We start from the raw sequence: 23,750 nt of genomic DNA, 5'->3' as shown, positions 1-23,750 counted from the left end.
CAAAAGTACAGTGCATTTGGGAAGTATTCAGACCCCTTGGCTTTTTCCAAATTTTGTTACGTTACAGCCTTATTCTAAAACGTATTAAATCTTTTTTTATCCTCATCAATCTACACACAATACTCCATAATGACCAAGCAAAAACAGGTTTGTAATTTGTTTTGCAAGTGTATAAAAAATGTAAAATAAAATATCACATTTACGTAAGTATTCAGACTTTTTACTCAGTACCTTGTTGAAGCCCCTTTGGCAGTGATTACAGCCTCGGGTCTCCTTGGGTATGACGCTACAAGCTTGGCACACCTGTATTCTTCTCTGCAGATCCTCTCAAGCTCTGTCAGGTTGGATGGGGAGCGTTGCTGCACAGCTATTTTCAGGTCTCTCCAGAGGTGTTTGATCGGGTTGAAGTCCGGGCTCTTGCTGGGCCACTCAAGATTATTCAGAGACTTGTCCCGAAGCCACTCCTGCGTTGTCTTGGCTGTGTGCTTAGGGTTGTTGTTCATCAAGGATCTCTCTGTATTTTCCTCCATTTATCTTTCCCTCGATCCTGACTAGTCTCCCAGTCCCTGCCGCTGAAAAACATCCCCACACCATGCTTCACTGTAGGGATGGTGCCAGGTTTCCTCCAGATGTGACGCTTGGCATTCAGGCCAAAGAGTTCAATCTTGGTTTCATCAGACCAGAGAATCTTGTTTCTCATGGTCTGAGAGTCCTTTAAGAGCATTTTGGAAAAACTCCAAGCAGGTTGTCATGTGCCTTTTACTGAGGAGTGGCTTCCGTCTGGCCATTCTACCATAAAGGCCTGATTGGTGTAGTGCTGCAGAGATGGTTATCCTTCTGGAAGGTTCTCCCATCTCCACAGAGGAGCTCTGGAGCTGTGTCAGATTGTCCATCGAGATCTTGGTAACCTCCCCGACCAAGCCCCTTCTCCCCGATTGCTCATTTAGGCTGGGCGGCCAGCTCTAGGAAGAGTCTTGGAGCTTCCAAACTACTTCCATTTAAGAATGATGGAGGCCACTGTGTTTGTACCCTTCCCCAGACCTGTGCCTCGACATAGTCCTGTCTCGGAGCTCTACGGACAATTCCTTCGACCTCATGGCTTGGTTTTTGCTCTGACATTGTCAACTGTGGGACTTTATATAGACAGGTGTGTGCCTTTCCAAATCATGTCCAATCAATTCAATTTACCACAGGTAGACTCCAATCAAGTTAGAGAAACATCTCAAGGATGATCAATGGAAACAAGATGCATCTGTGCTAAATTTTGAGTCTCATAGCAAAGGGTCTGAATACTTATGTAAATAAGCTATTTCAGTTTTTTGCTTTGTCATTATGGGGTATTGTGTGGAGATTGATGAGGAAAATGTTTTATTTAATCAATTTTAGAATAAAGCTGTAACGTAACAAAATGTGGAAAAAGGGAAGAATACTTTCCGAATGAACTGTATACAACCTCACACACATAATTATGGGCTTAATAACATAAGACACCTGTACCATGTCAGATATAGAGTTGAAATGTATTCAATTTTGAGTTTGCGTCCCAATATTACACTTTATATACATCACAGAAGACTGAAATATAACAAAACCATTTGACATAGACACACCAGTTTCTCTACGTTTAAAAATAAGGTTTTTAAAATAATTTTGAAATTATGAAAAATATTTGTAACATTCCACACCTGAGGGCACTATAGGGCGGTTTGGTCATTTGACTGCAGGAAAGTTAATTGTTTTTTTGTTGGTGGGTAGTATGCTCATGGGTAGTATGACACTAACTTTTACTTTGGACTTCATACTGGTTTTGGCTGGGGAGAAATGGTAGCGTAGCTAAAGGAAGTGTTTGTAGATGTTTGGGGAGGTGAACAGACAGAAAGCTACAGGAGGCTGTTAGAGAGTGGTTAAATATGGAGTGTTCGGGAGAGTAGTAGGGCAGTGGGTGGCCAGTGTTGGGGAAGTGTTGTATCTACTTGTCTAAGAAATACTAAAGAAAACAATTGTTCTTTACAACATAAGTTCTTCTTTGTTCAGTTAACCGGAGCCACACAAGTATAGTGCATTGAGCTGGAATCTCCCGGTCTTAAACTCCTGTGCGGGGGATGCGCGTCCCTCAAGTGGTCACGTGGCTCCACGTTTTACCATCATGCATTTTCACTCTATCATTTGGACTTAGTGCACTGAGCACCTTGGACCCGTTTTCATAGTTTCTTTCTGTTCACTCTTGTACGTACGGACAATCTCTTCGACCCCATGGCGAGCAATGAATAATCCCCTGACTAGCAGTAGTGTCCTTCAGCAAAGCACTCTGGGTAATGAGAGTAATAGTCCATCAGTAGAACATGGTTCTCTCCCTCAAGAGAACAGAGATCTATTCCTACTTTGCCCCATGGTCTCAATACCTCTTTTTCCTCAACCCACATTGTCTCTTTGCTCTGTTTTGCTCTGTTTTTCTGGCACGTTTCACAGGCTCTGACTGTCTGCTCTATATCAGTATTCATCTTGGGCCAAAATAACACTGATTCTGTACGTCGTTTTGACTTCCCTAGATGGACCGTGTGTATTTTGATCAGCATGTTTTTCTGTAACCCACTTGGTATCACAATTCTTGAAATCATAAACAGAATTCCGTCGAGTACAGATAGCTCATCCCTGTATTGACCATAAGGGTATATCATAGCTTGTACAGACAACCCGTATGTTATGGCTTGAACCACCGTTTGTAAACACTCATCTTCTGCAGTAGCATGTGAAATAACTGTCCACATTTCATCTGAGACTGGGCAGCTCTTTCTGATAAGGTTTACATGTATGGTCTCGTCCTGCTCCTATTTCGGGTTTGGTTCTGAGCTGTCTAAAGCTCTGGACAATGTGTCTGCCACTAACAATTCTTTTCCTGGCCTGTACTCCAGTTGCAAGTCATATTTCGGAAGTTTTAGAAACAGTCTCTGTACCCTTGGTGGTGTGTACGCCAGATCCTTCTTTGCAATAGTAACCAAAAGGTTTATGTTTTGGCCCACACTGTTTTACCATAGATAAACGCATGGAATATCTTATATGCATATGACAGTTACAATGCCTCTTTCTCAATCTGAGCATAGTTAGTTACTCAGAAGTTGCCAGAGCCATGGAGGCATGTGACTGGGCGCCATCTAGTGGCAGACTGCTGTAACAACACTGCACCTAAACCTGCTTTAGAGGCATCTGCTGAGATTTTGGTTTTGAGATTTTCATCCTAGAACCTCAGTACTGGAGCATGCATGATTAGTACCTTGAGCTGCTCAAACTCTTTCTGGTGATTACTGTTCCAACATTTCCCACTCTCCAACACTTGAGTTCCCCAAGTGGTCACGTGGCTTCCGATACAAAATGCCACAGGAAGCTACTCTGAAAATATAGTTTACAAAGCTACCAAGTTCTTCACCCTGGAAGAAGTTAAGCTACACTACAGCTACACTTAAGAAACACATAGTTGACTTAACTAAAGTACTTTGAAAAAGTAGTTCACTACATCCAACCTACTTAAATGTTCAATATGTAAATCTGAAATGTCATTGACTATCATGGCACAAGGCGAGACCCAGATGCAGACACAGGAGGCAGATGGTTGGACTCTTAGATGTTTATTGATCCGAAAAGGGAGTAGGCAAGAGAACGGTCGTAGACAGGCAAAAGGTCAAAACCAGTTCAGAGTAATAGGGGGTACAGAGTGGCAGACAGGCTTGAGGTCAAGGCAGGCAGAATGGTCAGGCAGGCAGGCACACTGTCCAGAAACAGTCAAGGGTCAAACCGGGAGGACTAGCAAAAAGAGAATAGAAAAGGCAAGCGCACGGGGAAACCACACTGGTTGACTTAGACATACAAGACAAACTAGCACAGAGAGACAGGAAACACAGGGATAAATACACTGGGGAAAACAAGCGACACCTGGAGGGGGTGGAGACAATCACAAGGACAGGTGAAACAGATCAGGGTGTGACAATTGACTACAAATTGCAAGAACCGATAACTTTGGGATCGTATGTTTGTGAAATTTAGCCTATTAAAAACAAAAACAATATTTCAAGTAAGAATTACGTAGGTCTGTTGCTGAAAAAGAAAGGAAATGATTGCCTACTTCACCCATATTTTATTTTATTTTTGCAAAAAAATGTAGTGTGTAGTTCCAGTAGTTAGCTACAATGCTACATGGCAAAAAAAAAGTCATTAACTACAGAAAACACTAGCTTGATTTGAACTTAGTTCAATTAAAACTAAGCTACTGAAAAATCGAGTTAAATTCCTAGTTGAACTACATGTAACTTAGTTCACTACTCCCCAACCCTGTGGGTGGCTAACTTTCTGTGTCTTTCTCTTTCTCTCACCGTCTCCTTCCTTGTGCTGTGTGTGGAGACAGCCTGAGGAAGAAAGAGACTGAAAAAGGGACTTTTACTTTCATAACAAAATTAAAACAAATCAGACCAGCAAAATGAGCATGAGGAATTTGGTAAACACTTTAATTAGGTTTATGTGGAAGGTGTGTGTGCATTGTTTTATGTGAGTTTGTTTTAGTGTATGACTCATGGTATGATTTGTTTTATTTGTGTCTCACTGCTGTAATCTTTGCTATATTCGATTAGAACCAAGATTGGACCAATTTAATCCTTATCATATTGGATTGTTCCCTGGGTTCATCTCTATATTATACGACCCTCCACGTAGGCTAGTAGGCCTAAAGTGACATGTCAGTCAAGGTGTTACTGAAGTTGATTAGTTATTATCATAAAGGACTTTGGGCTGCTAAATGTTCATCAACCCTCTCTCATTTCATTGTAATTCAGCACATTCTATAACATTTGATTGAATTACACATCCTTTCAGAGCCAATTTACCCTTACTTCCCCTTATCACTGCGACAATAGTGCTATGGTGAAGTGTGCTTGTGTGTGTTTGCACGTGTGTTTTGTGCGCTATGTGCAGGGAAGGAAGAATTAGTCTTCCCCTTATTGGTGAGTCTCTCCGCTGAGCTGAGTCACGTAGCTCTGAGCTGCAGTGCCTGCCTGGGAAGATTACGTGTTACTGCCAGACTTTCCCTACTGCTCCTACGGGAGGCTTGAGCTGCCTTGTCCGCCCTGTAAGGATTTCCTACTACTCTGTAGAAGAGGCTTTGGGTGAGTTTATTCTCAGGTTATGTCAGTGATTCAGTTTATCCCTGCCTCTCTCTCATGTTTTTCTCTGTTTTCTTAGATGAATGTGCTATTGTGGTTGGTATACATATATTTCTGGAGTTAGACAACTGTCGCCCTTTGCAGTGAAAGTATTAGATAATGATATCAAGTCACAGTATTTCATAATTGCAGGCAGGAGTCCAAAGACGATTTATGGATTGTGGGATATATTCACTCATATGTTGTGGATGTATTCACTTTAAAATTGGAATTGCTTCCATTTTTCTTGTGTGCACTCACACAGCCCTGCTCATAACTGGAAATCGCTGAGAATTACCACCCATTTTGTATCCCGGGCAGATTTGATTATAAATACGGTTAGATATGCAGTGTGCTGAGAGTGGGGTCTCCCCTTGGGGCACAGTGCTCTGGTCTATTTTAGGTTAGAAGTAAAAACAGTAACTTAGACCATGGTTTGCAGCTATAGTCTGAAGCACATATACTCCCCTCACTGGGTGGTGGCTGGGTGCAGAAAGACAGGTGTGCCTATTGTTTTTACTCACAGCTCTCACTTGAGTGTTGGGACACACATGTTGTCTCAGGATTAGTGAGAGAGGGATTAGCGAGAGAGAGAGAGAGAGAGGTATCAATGGGTTTTTGTAACAAAGGCATTATGCTCTTATGTGACACTCCAAACCGATCTAAATCTAGCATGCATCGGGCAGAAAATTGATTTGAACGTTACAAATCGCCGGTTCACAATGTTTTGTGCTATGGATCCGCTTAGTTGTCTACATACACCATAGACTTATACATCAATTACACACACACACACACACACACACACACACACACACACACACACACACACACACACACACACACACACACACACACACACACACACACAGTCAGCTTAGACAGATCTAGCTCAGATGCCCAGCTCATGAGCTCCATCAGCAGCAGATTTTAATTTAAAATGGGAAATGAAAGTGTTTATGCAACATATGTTAGTGCATCGAATCCCATCGCACCGAATTGCATCGATTCGTTCCACCTTTAGTTTCAAACTACAACGTAGCGTTCCTGTGTCCTATTGTAGCCCATGTATCTAGACAGGTATCGAATCATCTTGAAATGGAAAGATGCACATCCCTAATTAGGTACAGCTTTTTCAAACGTCCGCTTAAAAACAGGATATATTCCTAGAGGCATCGTGGTTGGTCGATCCTGTTATTTTCTCTCTCTCTCTCTCAGTGAGGTAAAGGATGTGGATACGCTGCTCTTATCTCTGATTAGAGGGAGAGTGGTTTTGTTAGATTGCTACATTCCTTCATCCTCTCTGAGCGCGGTTGTATTGGTAAACATGCATTCTTGTGTATCTGTGTCGGCAAGGACAGGGAGGCGTCTTCTAAACGGAGGAGATATCTTTGGTAACACCAGCAGCACACTGGAGGCTTTAACACACAGACCATGGCCTGAGGTAAACTTATTTTTTTTCTTGAACGGATCTTCTTCCTCTCTCCGGATGTCATGAAAGATTAAGAGGAGTATTTTGGCCTATTTTCAGTTCTCTGCGCCATGGCAAGACTCCTCAGCCTTGCAATACGGTGATAGAGTTCAGTACTGGGGGGAATATTTTTCATGTGTCATTATAATTGTTTTTGTTAGATGCTAGATACATGTCTTTGATCATTTTCATTGGATCATTCTTGAGGATTTACTTATGACTGTCTTGAGCGAAATGAATGCCATGATTTCCACCAGAGTTGGTCTAAAATTCTTTGGACACAAGCGAATGCCCACGAGCTTGTTCTCCCTGCCTGCTCAATAGTCAAATATTTTGTAGTGTTGAGAAGGTTCGGGCCAGTTGCCATGGTAGCAGGTCTCCTACAGTGTAAATCAAGGACAGAGCCTCAGGTGGGATTGTGTTTATCGGAGTTCTGCATTCACTATTAACTATTGGATTCAGCTGCGAATGTTCAATATTTGCTCACTTTCCAGTTTCTACAGAATCCTGTTTGGCCTTCTACCCCAGGCTCAGAAGCTCACCTTGCAAACATCCATATTCACTTTGTCTAACTGATGTGGGCTAATGTGGTTTTAAATTGGAATCAGAAGACGGACTTTCATATAAAAGAGAAGAGTAAAGGATTTGAATTACTGTAGTCATGTGTGATATGGAAATTGCAAAAACTTTGGCTTGGTTTGGTCTTGTGCCGTCCTGTTGTGGTCAGTGTGTGTGTGTGTGTCAGGTTTGGGGTTAATTTAGTTTCAATTCAGGAAATTAGATTCTACATGAAACGCTTACTGTAGTCAATCTATTAAACAATGATTGAGAATGGATGCTCTATTCTAAAATATTGAATTGCAATTTCAATTTTTAATTTCTGAATTGACTGAATTGAAACTGAATTGTGTGTGCGAGTGTGTGCGCGTGCATGTGTGTGTCTTCTTAGAGAGAACATACTCAGACTGGTTAAATAAAGGCTGTTTGTATTGGGCTCATCTCCCACGAGACTGTCATACCATGACCTGACCATGTTTCCATCAGCAACAGACAACTAAGCCCCCTCCTCCCTGGTGGAATGAAATGGCTCGAATGCTCAAACCCCAGCACTCCGTTCTGCCACCTCTGGTTTCTTCACCATCCAACCCCTGTCAGCTCAGCCCAGTTAAAGCTCTTCTCTGTCCTGGCACCCAAATGGTGGAAACAGCTCCCCCCCTGAGTCCCTTCCCATCTTCCAGAAAGGTCTGAGGCCTACTTTTTCAAAGAGTGTCTTAAATTAACCAGGGATGTTCTCTTGATAAGTGTGTGAATTGGACCATTTTCTGTCCTGCTAAGCATTCAAAATGTAACGACTACTTTGGCTGTCAGGGAAAATGTATGAAGTAAAAAGTACAGATTTTTTTTTAGGAATTTAGTAAAGTAAAAGTAGTCAAAAATATAAATACTAAAGTACAGATACCCCAAAAAATTACTGAAGTAGTAAATTAAAATACTTTTACTTACATTTTTTCAGTGGTATAAAGTACTTATCTCTGAATTAACCCAGAAAGGGGCCCTTTGTGCTGCCTAACATCTTAATGTCCACATGCTTTGGCTTAGCAGGCCGCTTGCTGCTAATTTGCATGGGGATCTGTGGCGGGCCACTTTTAACGATAGGACACCTGTGTGTGTGTGTGTGTGTGTGTGTGAACTTCAGTCATATACAGTACTTACAGAACTATACATTGGCCGCTCTGTCGTGGATAGGGTCCGCATTTCACTGTGGGTGAAAACATGGAGGTGATTTACAGCAGAATGACTGGGTGTTTGACATGTTAATAACAACCTTCATTATTTACTATAGAGGGTTTTCCTGACTCTCTCTACAATCACTAACATAGCAACTTGATGTGGAGACATGATTGTAACCAAAATGTATCATATGGCGCAAAACATTTTTGAAATGTCCCCTTTAAAGTGATTGCAGATGATGTCAAGCATGTAATCAGCCGAGTTCTTAAGGCCAGCTCTAAAATTATCCACGAAACTTGGGCCGTGTTTAGAAAGTCACCCCAGCAGCTTTGCAGTTCTTGACCCACTCATACCGGTGCTCATGGCACCTTCTACCATACCCCTTTCAAAGGCACTTAAATCACCCTCTGAATGGCACACATACAAAAATCCTTTCTCTAACCTGTTTTCCTCCCCTGATTTGAAGTGGATTTAACAAGTGACATCAAGTAAACAGGGGACTTAAGGGGTCATGAGCTCTAGAGAGTTACGTTTCAAATACTTTTAGGGCTCTGTATATGTACACATTCAACTATGTGACACCATTTCATACACATACACAGAATGCCACTGAAGTTCCTTCCTTGTTACGATGAGCAAATCATACTTTTGTGAATCGAAGGGATTCTATTAAAAAAAATTAAAAGGCTGTTACTGTTACCACATTTTGGTCGCATTTCAATGTTCCGTCGAACTAGGATGGAATTTCACTTCCATGATCTTTCGGTGAACTCGTCGTCGTTTTCTCTGTAGAGTTACCATGGAGAAAACATTGTTTGCATCAGAAATTGCTTGCATCATCACATGCAGTAATGCAGGCTCTGCAGCACTAGGAATAGACAGCCTCTCAGAGACAATGGACAATGTTACACATTGATTATACTGTATAGCTGCTGAGTGAAGGGTTGTGTGAGTGCTCACTCAACCGACACATGTGCGTTACTTCTTATACCTCAGTGGAGTTAAGTCATGTTTTTACATGACTGCGCTTAATGGAGACTTCCCAGAATGATGAAGCTCTTTGTGGAAACTCTCTATAAAGTAACAGTGCCATGTAGTGTTACCTTAATAGGGATGGCTGTGCAATTGTAGAGACTTGACTGTGGAGTGTTTCTGACTATAGACTTGGTGTAAACAGTCCGATAGTATTAGTTAAACACACTGGAGTGAAGATGGACCATCTGCCACACCCTGATCTGTTTCACCTGTCTTTGTGCTTGTCTCCACCCCCCTCCAGGTGTCGCCCATCTTCCCCTTTATCCCCTGTGCATTTATATCTGTGTTCTCTGTTTCTCTGTGGCCAGTTCCACTTGTCTCGTTAAGCCTACCAGCGTGTTTTTTTGTCCTCCTGTTTCCTTAAGCTCCTGTTTTCTATTTTTCCCAGTTTTGATCATTCTGCACGTGGCATGTCTGCCGTTCTGTACCTTACGGTCTCTGCCCTGGACTATCTACCTCTGCCTGCCCTTTCCTTTGCCTGCCCCCTGTTTATATAATAAACGTCCGTTATTCGAACTGTCTGCATCTGGGTCTTCTCCTGAGCCGGGATACCATCTGTTAGCAGATGGTTAGACCAGGCTCAGTGCTGTTGACAATCATCTGGGTCATTAGCATGATAATGAACTACATGGAGACTGTAATGTTCAGCCATGGGCAGAGGTGAAAGTAGATTTCATTTCTTCCCGGTACAGAACCTCATATGCTTGCGCGTACACCAACATTATTTTTTTTTTTAAGGATATCTGTGGGCCTAGTCGGTAAAGATTTATCATGTAACTTTTGAAAATGTATGACCTTTTATTGTGGCATAAACACAGCCGGTCATGATGTTGTCATCTGATTGTCAAACAATAACTTCAACGTTCTCCTTTACTAAGCTACCAGCTCCCGTTCATCTACTGGCATCATGTCCCAGCCTCCGAACACAGTGGTGAATGCTAAGAGACATCTGCTATACAAAACACCACACAGTGTAATTAGGCCAGGATTTATGCCTCCACTGCTGTTCGCGCGCGTCTGTGTCAGCCACTCATCTCCGCCATGGCAGTGTTCTCCTTGAACCACATCGCATTGTTTTCAAGTTCATTCGCACATTATCCATGCCTCTGACATGCCTCTGACATGCCTCTGACATGCCTCTGACATGCGCTAATGATAAATAGTGGTGTTGTAGCCTACACTTTTCTTGACATTTAGTTTTAATTATTGTGATAGGCTGATGATTTACTGGTACGGCATACCCCCACTATTTATTTTGCCGGGACGGTGTACCAGACCGGCTTACTTTCCCCCCTGGCCATTGGCCAAATGAATAGTAGAAGATGGAGGAAGATGTAGTGTATTACGGTGATATTCTGTGAGTGGTATATGTTCTGTCTGTGGTGCAACATGGATGTGAATCACAAAAAACAGGATATATGGTATGGAAGTGAGGAGGTCCTCTTTCAAAATAAGTACAACAGAGGCATGCTAAACGTCATATGATCCCAGCTCTGTCACCCCGCAGCCAACTGAGTGTTGTCGAGAATCTCACCATTCCTCTTTGCGCTCTCTCTCTTTCAGCTCTAAGCAGCAGCCCCCACAGTGCAAGGGTCAGTCGGACAGGTCTGTGTGGGAAGAGTCCCAGTGAGAAGAGCAGGGGGGGTGTCAATGGAAGAAGTTCGGACAGCAGGCCCTCACTGCAGCCCAAACCACAAGGTACAGATAATATTATGGTCTAATATTACTGTGTAATTTACAGATAATATTACCGGTCATCTCTACTGCCTCTGATCTGGCGGACTCAATAAACACAAACGCTAAATTTGTAAATTATGTCTGAGTGTTGGAGTGTTTTATCCATAACTTTTTTTTTAAATCTAAAATTGTGCCATCTGGTTTGCTTAATATAAGGAATTAGAAATGATTTATACTTTCACTTTTGACACTTAAGCATATTTAAAACCAAATACTTTTAGACTTACTCAAGTAATATTTTACTGGGTGACTTTCACTTTTACTTGAGTCATTGTCTATTAAGGTATCTTTACTTTTACTCAAGTATGACAATTGGTTACTTTTTCCACCACTGCTCAAAACATGTACGACAAAACAGCTCATGCCACAAGGAAGAGCCAGTTATGTAACCAGACACAGTGTGTGACACAGTGGTGAAACCTTGCCTTTAATGGTGTTGCATTCCTCTTTTATTTGAACACAGTGAATCATTCTCCAGAGATAAAAAGGAAGACCCTAACCCATTACAACAGTCCATTGACCATCCCCTCTATGGGTTATAGAATAGTTCATGCCATTAAGAGGATTCTGCTAGTCCACAGAATGGCTATATTTCAATCTAATTCTGGATGATGAATGCTATGCCTAAAGTAGCCGTGTTTTGCAGGCTTATATGCATGGGTCGCAGACACTCTGGGAATGAGACTAGCCTTTAGTAACCACCTTGTGTTGGAAGAACACCAAACTCCACGAAAGACAGTCAACATTCCGTAAAATGCTGGTGGAGGCTCATGTATAGTCACAGAAAGGCACCTAGAGTGGCCATGCCAACATGACCTCCGACCTCTCTAGCCCTGACCACTGGCCTTTTCAAATTATCCCTTCAGTGCCTCCGAAGCCAGCCCACCTCCAGAGCCCGGTGACGAAGTCCGCCGCCCACCCGCCGGGGCGTGTGGAGAGAGCACTCCTCAGAGCCACCATGGAGGAGAGAAGAGGAGGGGCAATGGTGGCGAAGAGCCGGGAGAAACCCTCCAAAGTCTTGAACCTCATCAACCACTTCGAGGAGAACAGGTAGAGGAGGGGGGAAAAGTAGAGTACAGACTGAGAAAAGTATAAATTAGACCCTATCTGAGATACAGCGCTAACTCAAATGTGTGTGAAAATATTGCTCGTGTGTGTCATGCTTTTGTGAATTTTGAGAGATTGTACTAACTGCTGAGAGAGAGAGAGAGAGAGAGAGAGAGAGAGAGAGAGAGATTTGACATGGGTATTTCCATTTACTAAAATAAATACCGTGTCCAGGCAGACATGAGTGTAGTAATCAAGTGTGACGTTAATAAACCTTGCATGCAAAAGTTTCCTAATATCTCCTACTATTTACAAGATGAACTAAAAAGCAGAAGTCACTTTCAGCCCGGTTCATTGATATTTCTTCAGAGGAACGCTTTAGACAGAGAGAGCACTAGAGATCAGCTTGTGTATCACAAGCCAAAGCATTAGTGGAGGATGAAAAGAGATTTGGACAAAGCGGAAAATCTGCTCCCTCAGTTGCGGGAGAGAGCTCACTGCTGTAGGATGAAGTCTGGACGAAAGAGGTAGGATTTTATAACACAAAGTTTCTCATGTTTTGATTCCTGTCTCAGATGATGTTATATTGTGTCCTCAAGGGTTTGGCTGTGTGTCAAAAGGTTTGGCTGTGTGAATGAGTCTATTGTTTCGTCAGAGATTAATAAGTTACCACAAGGCCAAGGCCGAGCATTTTCTCTATAGCAACACAGCCAGTCTCAGAATGACATAAGTTGGGATTTCATTTAACACTTGTTGCTAATTGAATATTAGTATTTTAGTTATCTATTGTGCCATCTGTTTTCCTATGACTTTAAGACGTTTCTGTTGTCATTCCCGCTTGGTTACAAGTCTGAGTGGTGATTTTAACAAAATGCGAGGAGGCCCATTGGCGAGCGACTGAGAGGGAGAAACAATGGTGCCCTTGTGTGAACCACTCATACAGTGGAGTCCAACAGCATTACCCGCTCAGTCCATTATTGACGACCCAGGCCTCTACACACCAACTCAGGTCTCTGGAGCTACAGACTCACCCTCCGAGTGTGTTTGGTTTAGTTTGGCAGAAGAAGGGCAGCCTCTAAGGAATAGAATTAGCCTAGTAATAATCTGCTTCACATGCTGTGTTTCTTAGTAGAGGGAACCTGGAAACGCAGCAGATGATGCTATTAATGTAGCAATACAGTCTACCTCTAAATGCTATCATACGACTGTATACATTTTTTAATACTGAGACGCATTAAGGTGATTCAGCCTTTCTGTAAACTTCTTGGAAAGTTAACAGATCGTTTCTATCTATCAAAGATTAAAGCCAAGTTTACGAGGAGGATTTGTGAAACATATTGCCTCAGTGTTTTGCGCAAGTGTTTCCATGGCCTACACTAACCAACCACAACAGTCCTCTGTGCTTTGTATAGACTAGTGGGGCAGCTGTTTGTTCACCCGCACCCGCCTGCGAACGCTAAAACAAATCCGCAACCTCACGACTATATGTGAGACAAAGTGAAAATCTGAGGCTCGCACCTGACCCTAACCTGCTAATATAGAAAATGTGCTGTAAACTCCAGTCAGAGACAACGTAAAGATTTTTTGACAGGGGGTGCAGGATCTTTTGTTGTTGCCTGATATAGATATTTCTGATAAGATTTCAGTTCGGCTTGGATGCATATTTTATGTGGTTGAAATACTATCAGTTTTTCTGATGCTGATAAAGACAGCACCTCTACAGAAGGTATGAAACTACGCATTGGCATTCTCTCAAGATGCTGAAAGAAATCAATCATATTTCTCCACTCCTGTTCCAAAGTCACATTTCTTCTTACATTTGATGTATAATTTCACTGCAAGAAATACTTAAGTCTGCAGGAGTTAATATTACTGCTATGTGAGATGTTCTAGACCTACAGTCAGTGTCCACATTTCACTTTCCATTTGAAGTCCCCATCCTGTGACTGTCAAATTTGTATCGCCTCACAACAGTGTGTGTTCGAGACCACCTTGGGACCGAGTCAAGGAGCAAGTTTGTCAGAACAGTTTCCTACCTTTTAAAGGGACCCAGCCATCTCCCCACATGGGTGTAATAACTCTACCCACGAGTATGTTTCTGGGCATGACCTTTGACCTGGTAGGCTCGACTATTACAGTGCTGCCTGGAGACAATGCCACATTTTTAAGAAGTTTACCCCAAACTAAGTGTTCAGTCTTGGGCGAAAGAGTCACAGCTTTAGTAAGCTTCACTGTCCCAATCTTGCCATCGACTTGCTGTCCCTTCCATCTTGTGACACTTGTCATCATCTGCAGAAACTGCTCGCCCTCTGGTGAGTGGGTCTGGCCATCCATGTTGTTGACGAGCTTCCAGTATTCATCAGTGCCTTTCATCTCACGCAATAGATGCTTAATGACATTCGATCCCAGGATGAGATCATCCCGTTATCCAGGAACAACTAGGGTGGGCACTTTAACATCAATCCCATAGATTTGCATCTCCAAGTCATAGAAACACTTTGTTGAGGTCTTCTTCCCCCCACACCCCACTAACACTAACTTTGTAGGAGGCTGATAATGCTGAGGAAGGGCACCTGCTTCCAAAAGTCTCTGCTCCGCATGTTCACTCAATGTACAGGCCATAGACCCAGTGTCAAGCATGCCCTTAAGCTGCACTTTCCCATGTACAAACACAGAGGTGTAAAACAAATCTGAAAAAGCCTCAACCTCTTGTGAACCTAACATAACAATTTTCTCTCCTTCTTTCGCATCAGAGCACAAAATCTCATACGTTTTCTCGAGATCATCAGATTCTTTCTTGGGGGCAGACAGTTGAACACCCACATTTCCCCCCTTCACCTGTGGGCGTGTCAGTTTAACGGTTGCTGCTGTGGTGGTGAGTTTCTCTGCTGTTGTGGTGGGAGTCTCTCACCACCGGGATTGGCATAGCGTTCCCCCTATTTTGGACAATTTGACTTCCAATGATCTTGGGGAAAAGCACCAGAGGCACAGGTTCTCATGTCTACAGTGCATCACAGTGGAGCGATCTGCTGAGCCACAAACCCTGCATTCCCTACGCCTGAAGGGTTGGGCGGGGAAAGATGGCGCCTTGGCCTGTGTCTGTGAAACCATAACGGGTGGTATGCTCTTCTCTAAGGTATGTTCAAGCAGGTGAATGAGTCTCTCGATACTTGCACTCTGCCCATCTTGTTTGGCGCTTGATGTGAGAGAAGTGTCACCGCGCGCACCAGCATTGACCCGGCCTTCAAACGGAGTTATCTGGGGATCTACTGTTACTTGCTTTGAGGATACAGTGGTAGATTGACACATGGTGGCCTTCCTGCGGCGTTCATGTTCATAGATTCTCTCCTGTACTTCACTCGCACTCCAGTTTGCGATCAGGGCAGTATGTTACAAACATCCTAACGACATCGGAGTTGGAGCTGTCAATCTTCTTACCTTGTCTCTTAAGGCCCTCGTCAGCGACATCTACGGCCTTGTTCAATCGAACCCAATACTCCATAACAGCCTCTCCGGGTACAGGTTTAGTATTGTAAAAATCAGCCAAAGGCATGCATGAATAGGCCAATTCGCTGAAATTCTGTTTCAGAATGTCAAATACAATCTCTGGCTTCTCTGTAGGATCAACAGTTGTCTCATTGCGTAAATGTATCTTTACCATGTCTCTTGCTTTGCCAGATAATCGACTAATCATCTCATCTGATTGTTCCCCAACAGGACATCCCTTCGTCCTCAAGTATATTCTCATCAACTCCTCCCATTCATGAATGGAGCATTTGTCTGTACGATCTCCTCTATATGTAGGAGGTTCCTTTATGTCTTATTGCATAATGAACTTCATTTTACTGAGGTCTACAAATCCTACTGACTCGGAATGATGATCACTTATCTTATCTGTACTTACTGGTGGCTCATAAGTACTGGACCTGCCACTCTCTAGTTCTTCCCTAATGGAGCTCCCTATTTCCCGGGCTAGCTGAGTGACCGGCTCAGCTAGACCATCTACAGGGGCGTTTGGATTAACACTAGATGAAGGGCTTTCATCCACATTTTTTGTGGAGCAAAACATGGGGGAACCTCCTGCACCTACACGCTTTACAGGGGTTTGATCAGAGTATGAGAAAAACCTCCCCCTCCCAGCAGTGAATTTGGGTTCATCGCCATTATAAGATGCCATGCCACTAAACCACTAATGTTACGTTAAAATGCCTATTGATGAACACACTTCTATGTTAGTTAACTATAAACAGCGCTCTCAATACATCGTTAAAAATAAACAGGAAAGAAAATACTGCAGTTCCGCTTTTTGCCACAAGGCGGCAAGAGTACCTCAATGATGTAATTAGTCACTAGAGCAGCAGCGCCGCGGTGATTGAGCAGACGTCGATCAAGGATGAATCCGGGTCTAGAAGGCACCAATGTAACCGGTGGTGTACTGCACCGCTGTAACTCTACGTTGTGTGTGGTTGGTTGAGACTATAGACGTGGACTTTGGAGATCAGATAGTTTTAATCAAGCAGAATTCACTCTCTGTATCCTGCATCCAAAAGAAAAGAAAACATTTGTAGAGCACATATGTTCTGCGAATCGTCGCCTCTTTCTCTCATAGTGCATCAAAATGATTTGAGCACGCAGGGCAAAACGTAAGTACACACTCCCCTACTCCCAGGATGCAGGCATGCATAATAACAAATCAACATGACATTAATATATGAACCTGGTGAAAATCACATAGTACTTTAACAACTGTTACACACTAATGCCAGATATCCTCAAATAATGAACGAAAAACCTCAGTGTAGCCTATAGATATAAATTGCATCATAATTATACATTTGTGAATTCTTAAAGATATTGTTTTCTCTTTACTCAACCCACTTTATTCAACCACAGTATGTCATGACCCAAAATCCGCTAGATGGAACCACGGGGACTGCAGATTATGAGTCAACCTGCATATCACTAGTATAGACACAGTGAGGGTGTGACATTGTATTAAAGCATAGAGATTAATGACTCATCTGTACAGTGTACGTCAACCTCTGTTGTTCCTCTATTTATACACTCTTCCTGTTTCTACCGACACTGACATTGTACCCTGTGTGTGTGTGTGTGTGTACAGAGTTCAGACCTGTGCAGTAGGCTTGTGACACGTACTTCCTGTAGTAGGTGTTTGTTGTTCCTGTCTTCGTGCAGTGGAATCAGATGGTTTAGCGAGACTAGTGCACCCATTGAAACATGGTTTAGTCTCACTGATCTACCACAGGAAAGAACATGGGTACGATTCCAAATGGGTTTTAAAAGTGTTTTAAAGTAGTTCTGGACCTGCACTGTTTGATCATTAGTCCATGTCCCTGCTGGACAGTGAAGACTAAGGGGACTGGAAGGGAAGTGCTGTTTGACGGCAGGTGGGTCATAGACAGGGAAACAGCTGGACGAACTGCAGGATACAGTACTGCTGGATGGAGGGGGGGGGGGGGGTGTGTACACGTATGGACGTGTGTACTAGTGATGTGTGGATTGACTCATGAAGAAAAAACAAAAGCTTAAAAAAAATCCATAAATGTATCATATTTATAGGCTGCATTGAGGTTTTTCTTTCATGATTTGAGGCTATCTGGCATTAGAGTGTACGCCTAAGCTTTAGGGCACCGTCCACTCACCAAATGCTTTAGGGAATGGACATAAAGTTACAATATTAAGAAGACAGAGAACGGAGGGCCAGAAAAGTAATGTTTTGGAAAGATTTGGTGAAGTGGTTGAAGAGGATGATGGTTGTGAGGCGATACAAATTCAACAGTCACAAGACGGGGACTTGAAAAGGAAACTGAAATCTGAACACTGACTGTAGCCTCTCACAGAGTGTTTCTTGGTCGTCTTAAACAAATCTACTTGAAAACAAAAGTATACACCTCACACACATGGTTATGGGCTTAAAAAAATATGACCCCTGTGCCATGTCAGATATAGAGTTGAAATGGATTCCATTTTGAGTTTGCGTCCCAATATTTCATCACAGAAGACTGAAAAATATTGATAACATTCCATCCATGAGGCCATTAGGTCATTTGATTACAGGAAAGGGCTACTATTAACTTCTGCAGAATAAAAAATGTCTTGCAGTAAAATAATACACCAAATGTAGGCTACATTTTTACTCGGGAACAGGAGTGGAGAAATAGGACTTATTTCTGTCAGCATCTTGGGAGAATGGGAATGTGCAGTTAGATACCATCTGTAGAGGTGCTGTCTTTATCAGCATCAGAAAAAAACTGATTAGTATTTCAGCAAAATAAAATATGCATCCAAGCTGAACTGAAATCTTATCAGAAACGTTTTGGGTCGTTTTCACAGCTTTCTATTTCCTTAAATTGATGTCCCTTGACAATTTGGAACAGAAAATCTTTCCAGTTTTTTGGGGGGGTTATTGGATTTTATCCCCTGTCCCTAAACGTCTTTGCTTCATGAAAGAAGCAGAGATGACATAGAACTTGACCGATGTCAACTAGATTGAAGCATTCATTCTACTGATTTCTGACATTATTCTGGCGAGTAAGGGTTTATTTAGTCTTTAGGGCAACATATAATGACAGAAGAGAAGCTGCGTGTATCTAAATATAGACAAGTTGAATACCAAAATGTCTGAAATTATAAGCAGAAGCATATCTAAAACAGGCAAAACATGATCCTGCACCCCCTGTCAAAAAATCGTTTAGCCGTCTCTGACTGTAGCCTACAGCACATTTTCTATATTAGGGTCGGGTGCGGGCCTCCGATTTTCACTTTATCACATATAGTCGGTTGCAGATTAGCAATTGTGGTGAACAAGAACCTCACCCGCGCACCACAAATGTGTGTGCATGTGCATTCAGAAGTAGGGCAGCAGGCTATCTCTAGGGAGTGGGGCTCTACCTCTCCAGTCTTCCTCTCCACTATCCTCCTCCTCCCCCCTCTTTTCCTCCCCTCCTCCTCTGCCCTACGCACTCACACTTCCTCTGCACAGCTCACAGCAGCCCCAGAAGACAAGAGGAAGTTTTTGCATCTCAACTGATTTATTTTTTACCCTTGTACATACTCCGGTGCTGTCTTGCAGCCTCAGTCACTCTCACAGCACTCACTAGTTAGTATACCGCAGGCTTAACAGCCACTGAACGTGCTCTCCCGCTCACTCTTTTATTCTCATCTCCTGTCTTCTCCTGTCTTCTTTGGCTTTAAGTCTTTATCAGCGGTGGTCTCTGACCTCCTCCTGTTCTCTTCCTCTGCTCTCACAGCCAGTCAGAAACCAAGGAGGGCTCACCACTCAAGCAGCTCAGCAAGTCGCCCCTCTGCAGTCCGGCTCACCGGGTCAACCAGAGACAGTCAGAGTCCGAGCAGCAGGACAACAACTCGGTGGATTCAGGCTCTGTCCCGAGAACGCAGCGGGATGCCCACAATCAGGCAACTAACGGAATGCTAACCCAAATGGACAGAGACAGGGAGAGTGGGTCCCCCCTGAGGAAAGACACTGCCCTGGAGAATGGGGACATGGGGGACGGGAGCATGGGCATCACTCCCCTCCTCCACACACAAAGACCCATACTGGGGAGGACAGTGGACCTACAGGATGAGACCACCAACATGAACAAAGGCAGCAAGGAGGAGGGCATTGTGGAGGAGAAGGTACTGGTAAGTGTCTGTAACTCTGTTACTATAAAGCTCTTACACTGAGCAACCATAGAGCTCATGTGAGTAGTGTTGGTGTTAAGGCAAGTGTTTAACCTGGCATCACAGTGTCACATTAATTTATATCCCTGTGTCAGATGTCTCAGGGCCTGTGCCCATTAGAGCCATGTGCTCTCTCATCTGACTGACTTCACAGTCTACTGAAACCTCACAGCTCCTTTACTGCGCGACACATCAGACCAGATATAGCCCCTTCTGCCATGCCAGAGTAGCCTGCTAGCCTTTGTCTCAGCAGTGTGTCTGGTTTCTATTGACTGAGTCTACTGGTCATTTCCATCTAGAAGGATCCATGAGCACCAACACGTGAAGTTTATAGGAGCATGTCAAATCTGGTGTCAAATGAATATACATATTTCAACTATTTTATATCCTAAATATTAGAAATAAGCAAAGGCTTTGATTTCTGGTCAAACAGATGGAAAGGGGGTCTTAGAAAACATATACCTGAAATACATCAAAACACCATAATGTTGAAGTAAAGGCCAACTAATACCAACACTTACAGTAGCAGTCAAAAGTTTGGACACACCTACTCATTCAAGGGTTTTTCTTTATTTTTACTATTTTATACATTGTAGAATAATAATGAAGACATCAAAACTATGAAATAACACATGGAATCAAGTAGAAACCAAAAAAGTGTTAAACAAATCAAAATATTTTTTATATTTGAGATTCTTTAAAGTAGCCACCCTTTGCCTCGATGACAGCTTTGCACACTCTTGGCATTCTCTCAACCAGCTTCATGAGGAATGCTTTTCCAACAGTCTTGAAAGAGTTCCCACATATAATGAACACTTGTTGGCTGCTTTTCCTTTACTCTGCAGTCCAACTCATCCCAAACCATCTCAATTGGGTTGAGGTCGAGTGATTGTGGAGGCCAGGCCATCTGATGCAGCACTCCATCACTCTCCTTGGTCATATAGCCCTTACACAGCCTGGAGGTGTGTTTTGGATCATTGTCGTGTTGAAAAACTAATGATAGTCCCACTAAAGAAGGAAGATAATGAAAGTTCACAGAAGTAACAAGTAAAGGTAGACCTACCAATTAATTCTAGTGTTTCTACTGATATCAATTTGGTTTATGAATGATTAAGTGATTTTTTTTTTAATCTAACGGTATTGGTGCAATTGAATTGCCGTCGTTTTTTCCCGCGGTCCCAACTGGCTTTAATTTCAATGGTACAGTAGAGTACAGTAGAGTACTGTACAGTAAAAAAAGTTGAGTAGAGTATAGTACAGTACACAGTAAAGCACACTAGAGTCGAGTACACTATAATGTACTGTATTGGGCGGCATGTAGCCTAGTGGTTAGAGCGTTGGACTTGTAACCGAAAGGTTGCAAGATCGAATCCCCGAGCTGACAAGGTAAAAATCTGTCGTTCTGCCCCTGAACAAGGCCGTTAATCACCCACTGTTCCTAGACCATCATTTAAAATAAGAATTTGTTCTTAACTGACTTGCCTAGTTAAATAAAGGTTAAATAAAAAAATGAATTGTACTGTACCATAATGAACTCTTCTCTACTGTACTTAACTAGAATGTACTGTCCAGTACTCTACTTTACTGTGCTGTACTTTGATGTCTGAACTTGTAGAACATAGACATCTATGATTGGTTCAGATTTGGTCCGGACCAACTGAATTTGGTCATGTTTGGGGGAGAAGCTCATTAAAATAATAGCCAGTGTGTAAAATAATAAATACACAAATATTCAAAGGAGGATATTGCATAATTCTACCTTTGTGTGCCTATTTAGGATACATCACCAGGAATAGAATGACATTCATACCCATAATTATGTATTTCTGTGTAGTACAAATCAGATACCCATGGTGAAATTCTGTTAACGCAATTCTGTTACCAGGTGTAAATCCACTTCACAAACTGTTCAATAACCTAAATATTTTTTTCCCAAAGTCAATGTGTCATGTCATAGCTGACATCTCATTCTTTCTGCAGACATCTTTGAATCTTCATTTTGATCATCTATTTAACAAGAGTTCTTAGGAAAAGTTGTCACATAAAACACTGAGGAAGATTTTACTGAAATTCTGGTACCAAACTTTGCATCTGCACAGTTCTTCCAGTAAATGTGTTTTTGTAAAATGTTCAGTGTAAATTGTTACAAGTAGTCTTTGTTTATAGGGTTGTATGGATTGCTAAACTTTCAAATCAATGTTTTTTTGTTTTGCATACATTTTATAGTCTAAAACAAGTCTCAACATAATTTCGTTGCCCTGCTACTGCTGGGGGTTATTTTCGGGACTGGACTGAACAGATGTCAAACGCTTCAGCAGCTGAAGAATTGAGTTTGCGCCACAGTAGCCCTGTGGGAGGCCTTGCTGCTGCCTGGCCGGCTGGTATTTCTAATTATCTGGCTCTCAGATTAGTGTGTTCACTCAGCAGTGAATGAAACCCCCAATCTCTACATGGCACTGTATGAGAGGTGGAGGGCTCTAGCTAGAGTGGCTCCTATATACCATGCTTCATGGCTTATCAGTTTACTGCATCTCTGTTAGTTACTTTACATACTTAGCTGGCAGAGAGTGAATAAGGTCAAGGACGTAGCAATTTTGTGTATTTTTGACGACCATTACATATTGTAGACAGAGCTAGGGGGACAGTGTGTTTTGTCAGTTTCAACAGACTGAGACAGACAGAAATTCAGTGTGTTTGGTTATGCTGCCAGTAAACACACGGAAAGTTACAGTTGACTAGTAACTACATTAACAATCGGTCCATTCGTTAGAATTTTGGGTAGAAAGTTCAAGGAACGACTGCTTTGGGGTAGAATAGTTGTTGTACTCTTGGCATCAAATACAGTAAATGGCTTGAATGTTAAAGTAACTGTCCAATGAAAATCTCACTTTTAAAATAACTCATACCGAAATAATGTTGACTCATCCTATGCTCATATTTGTGGCCAAAGCATACATTTGAGAAGAAGAAAAAACACTTTAAAAAATCCCACCTCAAACAGACAGTTTCAAAGTAATGCATATGAGAATAAATATTTGTACAGGAAGTAACACAGAGTAAGAGAACATTCCACTTGAACAATACTTGTGAGATACACACAATCCATCCATATCAATGAATAGAGGAAGCGAACATTCTTTCATTCTCTGTCCAGCTCTAACAATCAGTTGGGAACATATTACCTAGTTTCCTGCAGAATCTTGATTTCTGAGTACACTATATATCCAAAAGTATGTGGACACTCATTCAAATTTGTGGATTCGGATATTTCAGCCACACCCAGTGTACGAAATTGAGCACACAGACATGCAATCTCCATAGACAAACATTGGCAGTAAAATGGCCTTACTGAAGCTCACTGACTTTCTCACAGAACGGTACCACTGAGTGCTGAAGTGCGTAGCGCATAAAAATAGTATTTCCTCAGTAGCAACACTCACTACCGAGTTCCAAACTGCCTCTGGAAGCAACGTCAGCACAATAACTGTTTGTCTGGAGCTTGATGAAATGGGTTTCCATGGACGAGCAGCCGCACACAAGCCTAAGATCACCATGCGCAATGCCAAGCGTCGGCTGGAGTGGTGTAAAGCTCGCCGCCATTGGACTCCCCATCTGACAGTCTGACAGGAGGAGGAATAATGGTTTGGGGCTGTTTTTCATGGTTCGGTCTAGGCCCCTTAGTTCCAGTGAAGGGAACTTCTGGCAACAGTTTGGGGAAGGCCCTTTCCTGTTTCGGCATGACAATACCCCCGTGCACAAAGTTCCATACAGAAATAGTTTGTCGAGATCGGTGTGGAAGAACTTGACTGACCTGCATAGAGCCCTGACCTCAACACCAT

The 23,750-nt window shown here is 42.5% G+C and overlaps 1 protein-coding gene across 6 annotated transcripts in view; it reads left to right on the top strand.

Moving 5' to 3' along the window:
• fgd4a (FYVE, RhoGEF and PH domain containing 4a) overlaps nucleotides 1–23,750 on the top strand; it is a 96,066-nt gene that overhangs the window by 57,003 nt on the left and 15,313 nt on the right. For 5 of the 6 annotated variants that reach the window (XM_055939745.1, XM_055939747.1, XM_055939744.1 and 2 more), the window contains 3 exons: nucleotides 10,987–11,121; nucleotides 12,027–12,210; nucleotides 19,479–19,872. In XM_055939745.1, coding sequence (XP_055795720.1) covers nucleotides 10,987–11,121; nucleotides 12,027–12,210; nucleotides 19,479–19,872 — 713 coding nt within the window. Of the gene's footprint in view, nucleotides 1–10,986; nucleotides 11,122–12,026; nucleotides 12,211–12,464; nucleotides 12,735–19,478; nucleotides 19,873–23,750 lie in introns of those variants that run through there. The other variant, XM_055939748.1, reaches the window with a different exon arrangement.

Source organism: Salvelinus fontinalis, chromosome 12 (genome assembly GCF_029448725.1).
Source record: "Salvelinus fontinalis isolate EN_2023a chromosome 12, ASM2944872v1, whole genome shotgun sequence".
NCBI lineage: Eukaryota > Metazoa > Chordata > Actinopteri > Salmoniformes > Salmonidae > Salvelinus > Salvelinus fontinalis.
This window is presented reverse-complemented; position numbering and strand designations above follow the sequence as displayed.